A 16,141-nucleotide genomic window follows, 5' to 3' on the forward strand; every position below is an offset into this window, starting at 1 on the left:
TGGGAACTCTCAAAGGCCTTAAAGGTCCGCCTTCTACCCAATCAGCGGTCTCAAGCAATATTGTCCTGCTCCTTCAATCTTGTCCAGTGATAGGATGCGCCTCTCGGCCTCTGAGCCACTGGGACCCTTCGGATACCCGTCTACGTCTGGCACCGACCAATCAGAGCTCCAGAACCGAACCTGTCCACACTGCGAAGTGGGCCTGGAAGAGGGGTAGCCATGATGACTGCGGGAAGATGACTGGTAGGACTTCCTGCAGTTTAGAAGATCCTATTCCCATGCTGCAGGGAAACGAGATTGAAGATAGGACTTCCTCTCTCATCCTCCCCCAGCAGCGGTACAGAAGCAGAGCTGTCATTCTCCACACACAGGCCAGACACAGGGAAACCATAGAAACGTCTTTATTGAATGGGACAGGGGTCATGCTGAGTTCTGAGACATGCAGTGAAGGGGCAGTCGTGAGCTGTCCTTGGTAATGAGGCCCCTAAGTTCTCCCTTGGCTGTTGGTCAGGCCTGGGTGCTGTTAAGTCCTTTGGGGCCAATGACTCAGATTTGGTGCTTTAGACCTATGATCGGAACGTAGGTTGAAATTGGGACTCCAGGATGTGGGGTCCTCTCAAGGCCTTGGGGTCCTTCATGTATAAAGACACGGTGGCTTTAGGATTTGGAGTTCCATTAAAGGTGGGGCTCATGGAATTTGGGTGTCTTGAGATCCATGACTCAGGGCATTGAGGTCGTCCAGTTTTCAGGAATGAGCATTCCTGTTTGGGGTTTCCTGGTGCCTGTGAATGGGACTTAAGGTGCTACGGGAGCCTGGGATGCATGCCCTGACTGCAGTCTCCTCCATTCTAGGCAGAAGGACCTCTACAATTGGAGTTTCTTGGGGGTTTAGGATTGGATTTTACAATTTGGAATTCCCTGGGGATTTGAAAATTTTATGGTTTTGGGGGTCCTGGGAATTAGGGCCTTAGGATCTTCCCAAGGCCATAAGACTTGAGGGCACAGGGGAGTTTGGGATGTGTATCCTAGAGTTTAGGATCCCCAGTCTCAGAATGGGGGCTCCAAATTTTAGGGTCCCCCAAAGGGGGCAGTTATCACTTTAAAAATAGAGAATTTTCTGGAAACCTGGCCAGCACAGGGCCTGTGGGCCATGTTGAGTGGGCTTCATACAAGGCACTGGGGGTTTCTTGAGGGTGCAGAGAGTAGGAATAATTTTGGGGGAGGGGTCCTGTAATTAGCACTTTCAGGACTATTTTGGTTTCTGTAAATTGGGAGTGACAATGGTCTGGTTTTTGAAGGGTAAGAGCAGGGGTCTTTGTTAATGGAGATGAGGTCTCAGATTGCAGTGTAAGGGTTTCCTGGTAACAGTGGGGATCACATCTCAAGGGGACTGATGTTAAATGCAGGATAATGACAAAGGTCTGTAACTGTAGCTCTGAAGGTGTGACCTGCGTTTATTTCAAGGGGACTTGATGGGGTCTTTTTTAACTGGAGAGGGACCTGTGATGTGTCTCAGGAATGTCCTGCTGTGGTGCATTATGTGGAGAAGGTCACCATTTGGGATGATGTGGAAATCTGTTATTGGGGGCTCTGATATGAGGGGTTGAGGATAGGGACTAGTTAGGAGCTACACTCAGGGAATCTTTTTCTGGGTAACATGGGGTCTGTAGCTGGGGGGTTATCATGGGGACATCTGTTAATAATAGGGCCTCAGTGATCAAGGGCTGGCTAATTGGGGTCTCTATTCTGAATGTGTTACTAGGAATATCTATTTCAGGGTGACTTGGGGGCTCCTTGCATCAGGAGATTCTATAAGGGGTTGTCTCTTTGTCAGGTGTCCAGGGCCTCTAAGACTGCATCTCAGCCCTCAGCATCCAGGGAAACCAGCAGCAGAAGAGCAATCTGGAAAGGAGAACCATGCATCAACCCAATGCAGGGGTGGGAACACCTGGATCTATCTCCCACAGCTCTCCCCCAAGTACTTGGAATTTGACCTTGCTGGATTCTGCCTCTACCTCTTTGGCTATGCCTTCTTAGGCACCTGTGGAGGATATTTTGCCTCTTCTACCTGCCCCTTAAAAGCTGAAATCTCTAGAATTCAGTGCGGGGCCTCAGTCCTAAAGACTGTTTTTGGGTAAGCTGACTAGTTACAAGTTTTCCTGCCCTCTATTTCTAGCCCCAACCAGAGCTCCAGACCCCTGTGTCCAATTGCCTGGCTACACACCTGGAGATTGAGTTCTCTGATGCGATGTCCTTTGGGGTCCGGACTGTTGTGAAGGTGCGTTTGGGCTGCATCACTGAAGGGGAGGGCAAGGTCTCAGGTGAGGGAATGACAGACCCACCTGTGTCCTTAATACCCACCCAGACTCCTGGACCCCACATTCCCAATACCCATCTGAACCTCTTTCATCAATAATATCCTCTGGTGTCTCCAATACCTACCTATGTTCCCAGTGCCTACCCAGAGTCTTGTCATTAACATCCCCGTATCCCATAGCACTTATCCTCTTGGGGATACTGTTTCATCATTTTCATGGTCCCTGTGTTTCTAGTTGAATCCTGGAGATTCTGTCACTAGCATGACCCTCCTATCCTATCTCCAAACTTTCCTCCCCACACTCTAGCACCCAACTCACTTGTCACTTGATGCACTTTTTTGGCTCCCACACTGTCCCCAGGGGGGTCAGTGGATCCAGCAGTCCTGGGGAGACACAAGGAGTGGAAGGAGTCAGAGCCACAGAAGCCAGGGTCTGACCTGGAGATTGGGGCTAGGGGCCCACGCAGAAAGACCTTGGGTGTAGGCTCAGGTATCCACACTGTCCTACTAGTTCAAGAGGGGAGTTCTGAGTGGTACCTTAGGTTAAGGTCGGAGTTTGGGCTCACCTCTGAATTCGGGATGCTGGTGCAAAGACTCCATGTCTTGGGGGGCAGGTGAAGTACCGGACACCAAAGACAGAGCCATCATGCTTGCCCGTAGGCTGGTCTAGCTCAATACCATACCAGTAACCTGAAGCAGAAGAGTGTCAGGATACCTCGAGGCCTACCTCCCCTGAGGCCCAGATCCCCATTCTCACCTGGGGCAAAGTCTGTCTTCCCATAGAAGCGTACAACCCCTTGCTTTTGGCCTGCTACAAGAACTTGGTCTCCAACCTCAGCCTTGGCTCCCTCACGCTGCTGCAGGCTGCCCAGAGATGGGGATGATGGGGGCTTCTTCTTGCCTGGGGGTGGAAGATACAGGGGTGGGGTAGGGCTCCCAGACACCTGTCCTGGGGGACCATGCCACCAGAAAGCCCCAAGGCAGGAATTCTGTCCTAGCTCCAATTAGAGGAACTCCAGAGCCTTTCCCAGAACTGCGGGGCTTTGGGTGTGGAAGGAAACCACAGCTGAGTTAAGAACTGGAAGAACCCCAAAATCCTTTCTCAAAGCTCAGGTCATTTGGGCCAAAGGAAAAATGAGTCACAGAAGTCAGGAACCCAGAAATTGCCCTTTTAAAATACAGGAGGGAGCTGGGTCTAAGGACACTGGATATTCAAGTTGCTAAAGCCAGGAACCCGAAAGATTCTTCCCTAAAACTGCAGAAAAACTTTTGGGCCTAAAGTTACAGAAGGCAGAGAACTCACAGGTCCTTCCAAGAACTGGGTGGAGCTAGTACTAAGTCAAAGTAGAAACTGAGTTAAAGAAGTCAGAACTAAAGGTCATCCTCTAAAACTAGAGTTTGGGCCTGGGGAGAAACCGGGCCACAGAAGCTGGCCTACCCACAGATTATCCCCAAGACTGGCTCTGCTCACCCCCAGAGCTCCCTCTCTGACCTTTGTGTTCCCTGCGGCCTTTGCCAGTGACACGGGAGAAATCCATCCGGGGAGTACGAGGTGTGGAGGTGACTGATGAAGGGGGTGCATCCACTGCCTTGGAGATCTTGGACACAGAGGCAAAGAGACCTGGGAGCATAGAGCCTGGGCTGGGAGTTGTCCAAGTCTATGCCCTATGCCCTCCACCCCACCACCATCCCCCAAGCCTCATTACCCAGTCAGCAACATCAGAACTACTAAGTGGACCTCACCCACCACTCCTTTTGGGCCCCTGGTGGGACTGACCCTGCTTGGGAGGGCAGATGAAGTACCGGACACCACCAACACTGCCATCATTCTTGCCCTCAGGTTCGTCCAGCTCCACGCCCACCCACTGGCCACTGGCAAACTCCGTGGTCCCACAGAACCGCAGTGTGCCCGTCTGAGGAAACAAAGGAGGGTATGGTTTGGGGAGGCCATGATAGATCACTGGCACACAGGCATAGTGGTGAGGTAGATGAGGGAGCCCCAGGCTCAAATCTCAGCTCAGACATCACCATTTATTGGCTATATGACGTAACACCTCACTGTGTCTTGATGTCTTCATCTACAAAATAGGAATGGAAACTGTGCCCACCTTACAGAATTGTTATAGAGCTGCCCTGTCCATTGCAATAAATAACCACTAGCCAAAACATGACAATTCAAGTAAAATTAAATTAAAATTTCATTTCCCCAATGACACCAGCCACATTTCAAGTACTTAACAGCCACATATGGCTTGTGGCTACTCCACTGGACAGCACAGACACAGAACACTTTCGTCATCACAAAATGGTCTATTGCACCACAGGGCTGTTATAGAAAAATGAAAGCCCCCAGAACAGGCCAGGGGTTGAGTAAGGGGTTAGGAAGTGTTGACTACTATTATCCTGTAACTTTGGTCCAGGGACCTCCCAGGCCAGTTTCATCTGGAAAATTTGGATAACAATCCACCTCCTAGGCTGACTGGTTGAAACATTTTTCATATAAAGTTGCTTAGCTGCAGTGCATGTGGTTATTAGCATTGTGTGAAGCTCCTTCACCTCTCTGAGTCTCAGTTCCCTGTCTGTAAGATGGGCTAACTACAAGTGCTACTTTGGAGGGTTAGTGTGGAGATCTTTGTGTGCCTGGCACACAAAAAGCACTTAGAATGTGCCAAGCCCTGTTCTAAGGGCTTTACACATTTTAACTAATTTAAACCTCATACCACCTTCTGAGGGAGGTACTGTTATTAGCTCTGTTGTACAGATGAAGGAACTGATGCCCAGAAAGACAGAATCACTGGCCTCAGGCCCCAGAGCTGGTTAAGATATATCTCAGCAAATCTATGAGCCTGAGCTCAAAATCACTGTGCTGTGCCAGTTTTCTGAGTAGGGATAGTTATTACATGTCCTCAGACAAAGAGCTTCGCCTCTTTGAGCCTCTTACAGTCTTCTGGATTATAAAACAGGGAGAGTGAACTCATCCTGCTTTTAGAATTGTCACATGAATTTGATTAGGTCACATACAGAAAGCTTTCCAGATGGGGCTGCATGCATACAAAAAAAAAATTAGGAAACAAAATGACTTCTATGGTTTCTCACTGTACAAGAAATAAAATCCAGATTTCTTCCAGTGGCCTAGAGGTCTGGTGTGATCAGTCCCTGCTGACCTCTCCACCTATTCTTCTCTCCTGTACAGCTGGGCCTCTGTACCAGCTGTTACCATCTCCATATTTTTGCAGGTTGAGTTCCTTCCCATCTCAGCTCAGACATCACCTCCTTAGAGAAGCACTCTTGGAGAATCCAGTTAAAATCACCTCTACCTTTAGCCAGGGACAATTTACTAAATCTAAACACTTAATGATTTTCAAAGTCCTTGTTGCTACCAGAAATAATCTTAACTATAGGTTTACTTTATTGACAGTCTCTCCTTCATTAGAAACAAAGCTCCATGAGAACAGGCCTGAGGCTGACAGTCCTTTATCCCCAAAAATGGGCTGAGTCAGGCATGGAGCCTAAGGGATACGAGCAAATGAATCAAAGTTGGAATGCCTAGACGAATGAAGATTCTCTCTGCCCTCTGGCCCTTTTCACCTGCTTGTCCTACCTGAGACCCTCTTCTCCTGGCTCACTCTTCCTCATCTTCAAGTGGATACATCTCCTGGCACACCTCTGATTGTTCTGATCTGTACATTTTTCCCAAAGTACTGACTGCTCTGGGAGCAGAGGTGAGGCCTGACTGGAAACCACAAAGGCCAGGGGACCCAGATGGAGCAGAGCTGCAATGACTACTCTGATTGTGCTTCCCCATAACAGTCACAACTGCTCTGGACTGTCACTGTCAGTTGAGGGAAATCTGTCTTCCCCCTTGGATTGAGACCTCAGCCCAGAGTGGAGCACAAAAGAGGCACTCACAGAAAAACTGTCAGGTGAAATAAAAACTGTGTGGATCATTGGGAAGGTGCCCAAGGACTCAGTTCTGAGGGATGATGGCTGAGTCATGCCCTCCCCTACCCAATCCAGTCTCTGACCTTCTGGCCATCCAGCAGCACTCGGTCTCCCAGGCGCAGGCCCAGTGCGCTGAGCATGAGATTGCCTGGGACGTTGTCATAGTTGGGTAGCGTGACCTTGGGGAGAGCGCAGGAGAGTGGCACAGCCTCCTCCAGCAGTGTTCGTAGTTCCTTGGCCACCAGCGCCGCCTCTGCCTTGTCCAGGGACATGTCCATGGGGTCTGGGACCACCTCTGCTGGCACCTGCCCCTTTCGGTTCTGAGAGCCAATGAAAAGACGGGAGCAAGGACTCAGTGGTGCAGGCTGTATCCCCACTGAACCCATGCCCTGAGACCCCAGGTCTAGGTGAAGCAGTGGCCAACATGGGACTAATAAGGGGTGAGGCATTAAGGTTCAGATCTCGGTCTGTGAATGTCAAGTGATTGGAGGTGGGACTAGGGGTGGAGCTGATAGGAAATGAAGTTTACAGTTAAAGTGTTGTAGGTCATACCTTCAGGGAGGCCATGGCCCCAGAGACCCACACCCAGGGATGGGGCCACGTGAGGGATGAACACTGAAAACAGGCTCCTATAGTACTGAGTCCATGATCCAACTGAGCTAATGGGAAGGAGATGAGGCAAAGCCTCAGGGGTACAGGTGTCACCCTAAGATATCTGTGCCTGGGATGCTGCAGAGTAAGCTGGTGCTAAAAATAGGACCTAAAAATGGACAGGTTGGGGTCAAAGATTATATTGAAGGTTTATGTAGGACCCAACCCTCTCATTCACCAAGGGTCTTATTCGACTTGCTTCATGATCTCTAAATGCTGTCTATACACAGCCACAGGGTCAGCCAAGACTGAAAAAAGATACTCCTTGCTGGGTGACACTGGATAAATCACTTACTCACTCTGCCTCAGGTTTCTCATTGTAAAATAGCACTCATAACACAGTTCACCTGACATATCATGAACACTACGTAAATGTCAGCTATTATTTCGTTTGTTGAATGTACAGATGATCTTTGTAATGTTTTGAGAGCTTCCAGAGACACAGGTGGTCAGGGCACCCCTCATCCTCTGCAGATGCCTGCTGGCCTAGAAAGGAATGGGGAAGGAAGGGGAAGGAAGATAACAGTGCTGGGCCAGGGTGGCAGTACCCGCAGTGCTGGATTGGCACCGTGCTCCAGCAAACATTTGGCTGCACCCAGGCATAGGTTGGAGGCAGCGATGTGCAGGGCTGAGCCATGGTTGAAGTCACTGCACGTGGAGTTCACCACTGGGAGGTGGGCGAGAAGAGAGATCATGGTGAGCGTCCTTGACACTCCAGGCATCCCCCTACCTTCCAACCTCCAGAAATCCATCCCTTAACTGTTTCTTAACTCACAGGCCCCAGTGCCTCCCACATAACCCCACCTCTTCCAATGAGGTCCAGCCCTGCCCAAGGGTAGAGGACCACTGAGTCCCATCTCCAATTCCAATGACCAGCCTCCCACTATCTCCTCAATTTGGTCCTCCTGCCTACCCAGCCAAGACTCCATCATTTGGTATCCCTTCTTCACGCCACATCCCACACCCACAACCTGGGGCATCCTCCTTCTGTTTCCAGGCCTCCTCCCTCACTGGGTCCCAGTCCTCTCACCCCAGCCTGGGCTTCCCCCCTCACCTCGTGGCCGTGCACCCTTCAGCAGCACACGCACGAGGTCAGGCACATCGAAATAGGCCGCATAGTGCAGAGCATTCATATTGGTCCAGCGGCTGCGCAGGGTCACGTCTGCACCCAGCGCCAGCAGCTGCTGTGAGAGGCGCACTGCCGCAGTGGGGTCCCCTGCATCATAGCCTGGGTCAGTGTGTGTGACCTCCTCTAGAGCAAGGGCCCAGGGCATGGGGAAGGCCCTGGGTCTCAGGGACTACACTTTGGGATCTTAGGCTGTGGGTTCAGAGGGGATCTGAGGACCAGGGTTCTGGGTGGTTCTGAAGGTGTTGGGACTGGGGGCCGAGATTCTGGGGCACATGGTTTCGAGATTTGGACTCTCACCAACTCCATGGGCCCCAGCCTTGCAGGCATAATGGAGTAGTGTCATGTCAGTCAGCCCATCACGATCATTCACATGGCAGCCTCGACGCAGAATCTGGGAGTACCAGAGGGACAGGGAAGGTTACTCAAACATGCGAGGGACTCCATCCTTTCCCTCCCTAGCCTCCCCAGTGTTCTTACCTCATTGCCAATGACGTCAATCTTGTGCTGTACTTGGGGCACCCACTGGCGCACAATGGCAAACAGCTCTGGGATGGTGGTCTGCGGGTCAAACAGAATCTCCTGGCACGCTGGGTCATTGGGGTCGAAGAAGGTGAAGGCTGAGGTGGCAAGAGGTCTAAAGTCACCCCAGGCGAGCTGACCTCCTTCCATCCTGAGGCAGGGGAGGCTCTAGGTCTCTGTCTTTTAGACCCTCTCTAAGGTAGGGTCTCAAACTGGTGGCACATAGGCCACAGGCATATTCCATGTGGCCTTCAAAGTCAGGAGGTTTCACATAAAAATCTGGACACTCAGTATGTCTTAAAAAATTGGAAGACTGGGCAATTCCCACAGAGCAGCAAACACCATCCTTTGAATCAAGAGTGTTGCCCTAGCCCTGGCTGGCATAGCTCAGTGGATTGAGTGCGGGCTTCGAACCAAAGCATTGCAGGTTCAATTCCTAGTCAGGGCATATGCCTGGGTTGCAGGCCACAGCCCCCAGCAACTGCACATTGATGTTTCTCTCTCTCTCTCTCTCTCTCTCTCTCTCTCTTTCTCCCTCCCTTCCCTTTCAAAAAATAAATAAATAAAATCTTAAAAAAAAAAAAAAAGTGTCGCCCTGGCTGGTGTGACTCAGTGGATTGAGTGCCGGCCTGCAAACCAAGAGGTTGCCAGTTTGATTCCCAGTCAGGGCACAAGTCTGGGTTGTGGACCAGGTCCTAAGTTGGGGGCATGTGAGAGGCAACCAATTGATGTATGTCTAGCACATCGATGTTTCTCTCCCTCTCTTTCCTCTTCCCCTCTCCCTAAAAATAAATAAATAAATAAAATCTTTAATAATAAAAGAAAAGAAAAGTGTGGCAAGGAGTGGTAGCACTCTTGAGTCTGCATGCCCGAGGAGGCTGCTAGTGCACTGTTGCCCTGACAGAGTATGGGGATAGTTTGGTCAAATCTCCACAGGAAAAATAAAAACAGAAATCCAGGTTTTAAAGAAAAACCTCCCCTATTTTTCAAATGCTGTGTAGTCCACATAAAATGTATGCATGGTTAGGATCTAACCTGTGGCCAGCCAGGGGTGCCCATAGGGACTTGTGTCTCCCCCAGTTAGACTCTGATGAGTGTTGCTCTCTGTAGTAACGTCAGCACCCAGCTTTGGATCTGGTCTATGGCAGGAACTCAGAGCATGATGGGTGAATGAGTAATGAATGACCAGATGATATGGAGCCCAGGGAAGTGCCACATAGGTGTCTCCAGGAATTAGTCTTTTAAAATCCCTGTCACGAAACAGCACTCCTTGGCTCAAAACACTGCCCTGGCTCCAGTCACATTCAGAATATAGACCACAGTCCTTCCCACTACCTACAGGTCCTGCACAAACTGGCCTCCTCATCTGTTCTGTACCCTCACTGCCTCACCCATTCCCTTCCAGCCACACTGGCTTCTTTCTGTCCTTTCAACACACTAGACAAATTCCTGTCTCAGGGGCTCTGTACTTGCTGTTTTTCTTGCCTGGGACAATCTTCCCTCATATCTTCGCAAGGCTTTCCAGGTCTGTACTCAAATGTCACCTCTTCAGAGAAGTCTCCCTGATCACTCTATTGAAATCAGCACTTCTGCCTTCTCCATCTTCTACCTTTGTTTATTTCTTTATTCACAGTACATATCACTACTTAACTTGTTTACACCTCCCTCCCTCCTTTTCTCCCTTCCTCTTTCCTTCTGTTTCTCTTCCCTTTGTTCTTCTTTCTTTTATATATATGTGTGTGTACATATACAATATTTTACTGTTACTCTATTATAGTTGTCCCAATTTTTCTCCCTTTGCCTTCCTCCAGTCAGCCCACCCCCACCCCCACACTAGTCTCCCTCATTAGGATATAAGTGCAACACTCCCATTCTGCCTTAGTCCCTCCCTTACCCCCAAGGCCCAGCACAAAACCTGGCAAGGAGCAGGTGTTCAGTTAATCTCTGCTCAATTAATGTACAAATTTAATAAACAAATATATGAGTTCCTCTTAAAGTCTGCCTTAGCCCTCTGTCTCTCCTGGTGGCCAGTTTCCTTCACCTCCTGTGGCCAATCCTGCTGGTCTTACAAGGAGTATTCCTGGGGAAGGGTGGGGTGGGGGACAGCCTAGACCTTCTCACTTCCCACCAGGTCAAAGGCTCTGGCCATATCCAGCCCTATTTCCAAAGGAGATTTTCCGGTTTCCAGGATGGGTTCCCTGCCCCCACACCCAGGTTACTTTCTTATTTTTCTACCAGACTGAGGTTAACTAGTTGCCTCTCTGATCCACCTCTAGTGGGTGACATTTCCTTAGCTCTGACCCTCACAGCCAATGTCTTCTAAAAGCCCCTTCTTATATTCAATTCCAGATGAGCCCCACCCTCCCTACCTTGTAGCCAGAGGGAGCTTTTAAACATATAAATCAGACCTACAACTCCTCTGCTTTTAAACAATCCCTCAAATACTCTCCCCCAATCACACTTAGAGTATATCCAAAGTCCTCACTGTGGTCTTTTAAGCCCCTTTCAGATCTAGCCATTGCCAACTTCTCACTTCAACTCTGATCGCTCCCTAACTGCAGCTCCATGAGCTTCTTTTTGTTCCAAGCTCAGACCTGTTCCAAACCTAGGGCTCTGTACTTGCTGCTCTCTGCCTGGAACTTTCTTTCTGCAGTTGTCCTATGGCTGATTCCTCCTCATGCTCTGGGTTTCAGCCTAAATGCTACCTCATCTGTAAGACCCACCCTGACCTCTCTGTCTCAAGTTGCTAACTTCTGGCCATTCTCTATTTTTATTTCTATCTTTTCTTTCTCTCATAGCACTTACTGCAACCTGAAGTTATCTGATTTATTGATCGTTTGTTATTCAGTCTTTCTTCTCCTGAGGGAAGGGATCATCCCTGGATTGCTCACCATTAAATCTCTATCACCCAACATAAGGCTACTCACAGAGTAGTAGCAGCTTGATGATTAGACACTTTCAGTTTCTCCAAGATGCCACCCTCTCAGCTCCACAACCGCCTTCCTTGGAGCCTTCTGCAGTTATCTCTCCCGGGACCCCTTTCCCTGATCCTTCCCTAATTAACTCCCAACTCATCCTTAGGTCTCGGTCAAATGTTACTTCCTCAGAGAAAACATGCCTTAACAAGCTCTTGTAGTATCCCATTCTTCACAAGCACAATTCTCGTCCTGTCTTGAAATTATATATTTATATTATTATACTTATTTGTGTGGTCATTACTGAGACCTGTGAGTTCTCTCAGGGCAAAGGCTAGGTCTGTCTTGTTCCATACTGTGCCACCAGCTCCTAGCACAGAGCCAGGTCTATAGTAGGCTTTCAACAAATGTCTGCTGAATGACTAAATGACTGAATGATGTATCATGAGCCAAAAATTAGGCTTATTCTGAAACCATTCTCCAATGAATGAAGGAAGGAAGGAAGGAAGGAAGGAAGGAAGGAAGGAAGGAAGGAAGGAAGGAGGGAAGGAAGGAAGGAAGGAAGGAAGGAAGGAAGGAAGGAAGGAAGGAGGTGGGGGGCTGGAATGCAAGGAAGGACTCAGCAGCTGAGACTCCTTGGGCCCACCTTCAAATACCCCAGAATCCCCCCACAACCACCACCAGCAGAGCTCAGCCCAACTTCCCTAGCCATCTAAAAGCTCCAGGCTGGATTCCAGGGTGGGAAGGTGGCTACCGTAGTCCTTGGGGAGGGGGGCAGGTGCAGAGGGGTGCACAACAGGCTTCTGCCGGCGCTCCTGGGTGGGGCTGGAGGCCTCGGGAACTGGCTCATCCTCCTCATCCTCTTCTTCCTCCTCATCCCGGAGTGGCGGGGCCATCGGGGCAGGATCAGTCTTAGTCATGGTCCTCAGTGGCCCTTGGAGGGGCAGCCTTCAGGAAAATTGTGGAAGCAAAGGTCAGCTAAAGAGGGCACCCCACAGGCTCTGGAGTCCGAGCCCACAGAAGCTCCCAGGGCCCCAGCTTTGGATTTGGGGCAAACATAAGGTCATCCGTTATCCATTAGAGGACTCTGGTATGTGGGCCTAGCCACCTCTCCCCACCCCCCCCCCCCTTCTTCATTCTCCTCTAGCGTCAGGGCCCTCACTCTAGGCCGCCCCATCCCCAGGTTTGTTTATCTCCAGATGCATTACGCTTCGACCCTCCCCTTCTCCGCAGGCCTCCCCTCTATCCATCTTACCTTGGGCAGACCAGGCTAGAAACCAAAGCTGAGAGTGGGGGTAGTGGAGAGATGGGGTGTTAGTTTTGGGGGAAGTGATGGGGGAAGAGGAGACAGAGAGAAGGGGACAAGGCACCGACACTGATGGGGGGGGGGATGGGGAGGAAGAGGGAGGGGCACTGAGGGCGCATGCGCCGTTTTATTCCCACTTGGCGCGGGGGAGGAGATACTGGGAGGCTGCTTGTATTTATGAACAGGCTGGAAGATCTGCGAGGAAGGGGACGGACACAGAGGGCGAGGGTGAGGAAGAGGTTGCTACGAAAAAGGATGTGAGACACGGAGACAGAAGGAGAGGTGAAGTGCAGACATGGGTAAATAAAAAGACAGGACTGGAAAAGCCGGCACAGTGCTTTCTGACTCCCCACCCCCATGATGGAGCCTTCCTGTAAGCCTGCAAACCAGGCCAATTCGGTCAGAGGGTCTCATTGTTGGTGACAATGGGTATTTTCTATCGGTGAGATCTCAGACCTGACTCCTTCTCCATGCTCATCCTATATGAGGGATGTCTTACAGATATGATTGCTATCACCATTGTTGTCATTCTCATCACATAGTACTCACACAGCACTTACTAGGCCCAGAAAGGTTAAGCCACTTGCCCAATGGCACACAGCAAGTAGATGGTGGAGCAGAGACTTGAAACCAGGCTGTCTGGGCTTTTAATCACCATGCCACATGGCTGTAGCAGAGTCTAGAGGACTCAGAACCCTTATTTTCACCAGGAAAGCCTCCTAGAGTCAGCCAAGGGCCCAGCCTTCCTGGATACATTATCCTAGCCTGGCTGTCATGCCTGGCTCTCAAACCTGCCTGGCTGTGGCCTGCACTGCCCACAATAGTTCCAGCCTGAACAGGGCTGGGAAACTTTGTCTTCTACCCCTTATCCTTTTAATGGGCGGGGCCAATAGTTCCATCTCCAAAATATTTACAGAATTATATCCCTCACCTCCTACCCCCATCCCTCATCTGGGTCCATCCTTCATCTTCCCTCACCTGGAACATGGAAGCATTTCTCCCTGTCATCCTGCTCCTCTCTTCGCCCTACAGCTTGCACCCTGCATGCAACCAGATGGACCTAGCATGTATCATCACATCAGGGCCTTCCTCTTAGAGGCACCCACTTGCTGACCTCACTCCAGGTACAAGCCAATGTTCTCAACCACAGCCCACAGGCCCTATGTGAATTTTCCTCTGTCATCTCTCCAATCTCATCTCCTCTCACTCTCCCCCTTATTCACTCCACTCAAACCACACTGGCCTTGCTCCTCCCCAGGTAGGACTTTTACATTGGTTTTTCCTTCTGCCTGAATGCTCTTCCCCCAGATATTTGGTTCCCTCTTTCCCCTCTTTTAAGATTTTACTTACTGATGCCCTTTTAGTAAAACCTTCTCTGCAATAAAATTGCACACACACCTCACCACACCCACACACTTACTTCCCTCCTTCCTTTAGTTTTCACCATAGCAACACTGTCCCTTCAGCTAATAACCTTAGATGCTGGACATTTGCAGAGGCTCTTCTTCCTGGAACATCCAGCCCACATACCTTCCAGGGCTTCTCATCATCCAAGTCTCTACTCAAACGTTGTCTCTTTAGAGAGTTTTCTTCTCCAACACCACTCCCTGCCCCTGTTCCATTACATTTCCATACATTCTTAATGCACTTATCATAATCTAAAATTATGTTGTTTATTATGTTACTAGTTCATTTTCTACTCAAGCAGAATGTAAGTACCATGAAGGCAGGACTTTGCTGTGTTCCAGCTCAGCACCAGTCTTGGCAAGGGATTTGAGAGGCTCTTCAGAAGCAGGTACAATTGTCTCCAAACAAAACAAACCTTGTTCTGTTTTGAAGTTGTTTTACTGACTGCAAAGATTTGAGCTGAGGGTAGCAGGTACATGGTACCCAAGAGAGTCAGGGCTGATGGGGGTCTTGGGCCCAACTTGGCCCTAAGGTTTAAGGGGACCCTAGGAGGGTGGGAGCCGGGCTTTTGAGAGAGGCACTGCTATGTCCAACCAAGGATGGGTAGTGGGGATGGACCAAGTCTCTTCCTCTGTCTTCTGTCATTTGTCCAGTAACATCTTTCCTGGTCCCTAGCACGGGGGGTCTGAGTATCCAAGAGCTTAGGCTTGACATGCAATGTGGGAAGTACAGAACCTTGGGCAAGGACCACAGGTATGTCAGGCTTTCCATAGATGATGGTGAAGGCCTGGGATTCCTTAGATCCAGAGAAAAGAAGTGGTAGAGATGGAGAACACAGGGGAGTGAGGATATTATGAGGAACAGGGAGGCCCAGGTAGGAGGTGGGTTTCAGGAAAAGGAGCGTAATGTAAGCAGAGAGAGAGAGATGGGGAAACAGGGAAGCAGATGTGAGAACCAGGGAGAGATTCATGGGGAATAAAGAAGTATGGGGAAGCGGAGAAAGAGATGTGAGGTGACACAGTCATGGAAAGATAGATATGGGGGATAGGAGAAATGTAGGGGCAGGGAGATAGGGACATAAATATGACAGACACAGTCCTGGCTGATGTGGCTCAGTGGACTGAGTGCCGGCCTGCAAACTGAAAGGTCACCAATTCGATTCCCAGTCAAGGCACATGCTGGGTTGTGGGCCAGGTCCCCAGTTGGGGGCATGTAAGAGGCAACCACACATTGATGTTTCTCTCCCTCTTTCTCCCTCCCTTCCTGTCTCTAAAAATAAATGAATAAAACCTTTTTTTAAAAAAAGAAAGGGTCTTAGGTAGGGTATGGGGGACTCTAGTAGAGAGGTCACAAACTCAAGCTCTATAGGGGCCAGACAGGGACACTCCAACAGGAGTTAACAGGAGACACCTGGTTTGAATCTTGGCTCTGCAAGATATTGGTGTTTGACTTTGGACAAATTACTGTGTCATTCTGTGCCTCAGTTTTTTCATCTGGAAAATGGGGACAAGTATAAAAATCATAGTGAGTTTTCTGTAAGTTATTAACTCTGTGTCTGGCAGAGAGTAAGGGCTTAAATATTAATAAGTGGAATGGCCACTACTTTGCCAGATTGATTTTTTTCCCCCAAGAAAAGCCCAAAATTTGAAAACAATGGGTAGAGTGTTCTGATTTTTAAATATTGGGCTCTAGCTTAAACAAAAACTCATGCTGTGTGGGTCAGGCAGGTCCCACTCACCCTTTGCAGCAAGCTTTGCCTGTGCAGCTCTGCCAGTTGCCTGGTGTTGTTCTTGGCACTGCTGCAGCCTCTGCACCTTCTGAAGTAGTGCTCCCAGTGCTGAGCCCAGCTCAGCCTACAGGTATTAGGAGGGGACTCCAGGGTGAAACCCTGGAGCCAGCAAAACACTCTGGGTGAAGGAGGTGTCAGGAACAGGGTGGCTGCATCCTCAGAGACT

The 16,141-nt window shown here is 49.7% G+C and overlaps 1 protein-coding gene and 1 long non-coding RNA gene across 5 annotated transcripts; one reads left to right on the forward strand and one right to left on the reverse strand.

Annotated features, from left to right (window-relative positions):
• Positions 1-120: 120 nt before the first annotated feature.
• LOC123823639 lies at positions 121-6,323 on the forward strand. Of its 4 annotated transcripts, XR_006786567.1 has the most exons (5): positions 121-243; positions 1,835-1,938; positions 2,177-2,278; positions 4,158-4,248; positions 5,736-6,323. It is a non-coding gene; the product is annotated as an uncharacterized LOC123823639 (long non-coding RNA). The 4 variants fall into 4 exon arrangements; XR_006786565.1 differs by lacking the exon at positions 5,736-6,323 and having other exon boundaries at positions 4,158-4,483; XR_006786568.1 differs by lacking the exon at positions 5,736-6,323 and having other exon boundaries at positions 201-337; positions 1,835-1,978; positions 4,158-4,483.
• Positions 386-12,861, reverse strand: CLIP3 (CAP-Gly domain containing linker protein 3). Its single transcript, XM_045846550.1, has 14 exons — positions 12,729-12,861; positions 12,228-12,421; positions 8,517-8,656; positions 8,337-8,430; positions 7,965-8,126; positions 7,459-7,577; positions 6,343-6,579; positions 4,095-4,230; positions 3,810-3,938; positions 3,075-3,218; positions 2,884-3,007; positions 2,637-2,701; positions 2,225-2,297; positions 386-1,902 (listed from the first exon to the last, which is right to left on the reverse strand). Exons 2-14 carry the CDS (start codon positions 12,391-12,393, stop codon positions 1,848-1,850), a joined length of 1,644 nt encoding a protein of 547 aa, XP_045702506.1. The 5' UTR covers positions 12,394-12,421; positions 12,729-12,861; the 3' UTR covers positions 386-1,847.
• Positions 12,862-16,141: the final 3,280 nt, after the last annotated feature.

The sequence above is a fragment of the Phyllostomus hastatus genome, unplaced genomic scaffold, assembly GCF_019186645.2.
Source record: "Phyllostomus hastatus isolate PE091 unplaced genomic scaffold, TTU_PhHast_1.1 phas_contig_5, whole genome shotgun sequence".
Taxonomy (NCBI): Eukaryota; Metazoa; Chordata; class Mammalia; order Chiroptera; family Phyllostomidae; genus Phyllostomus; species Phyllostomus hastatus.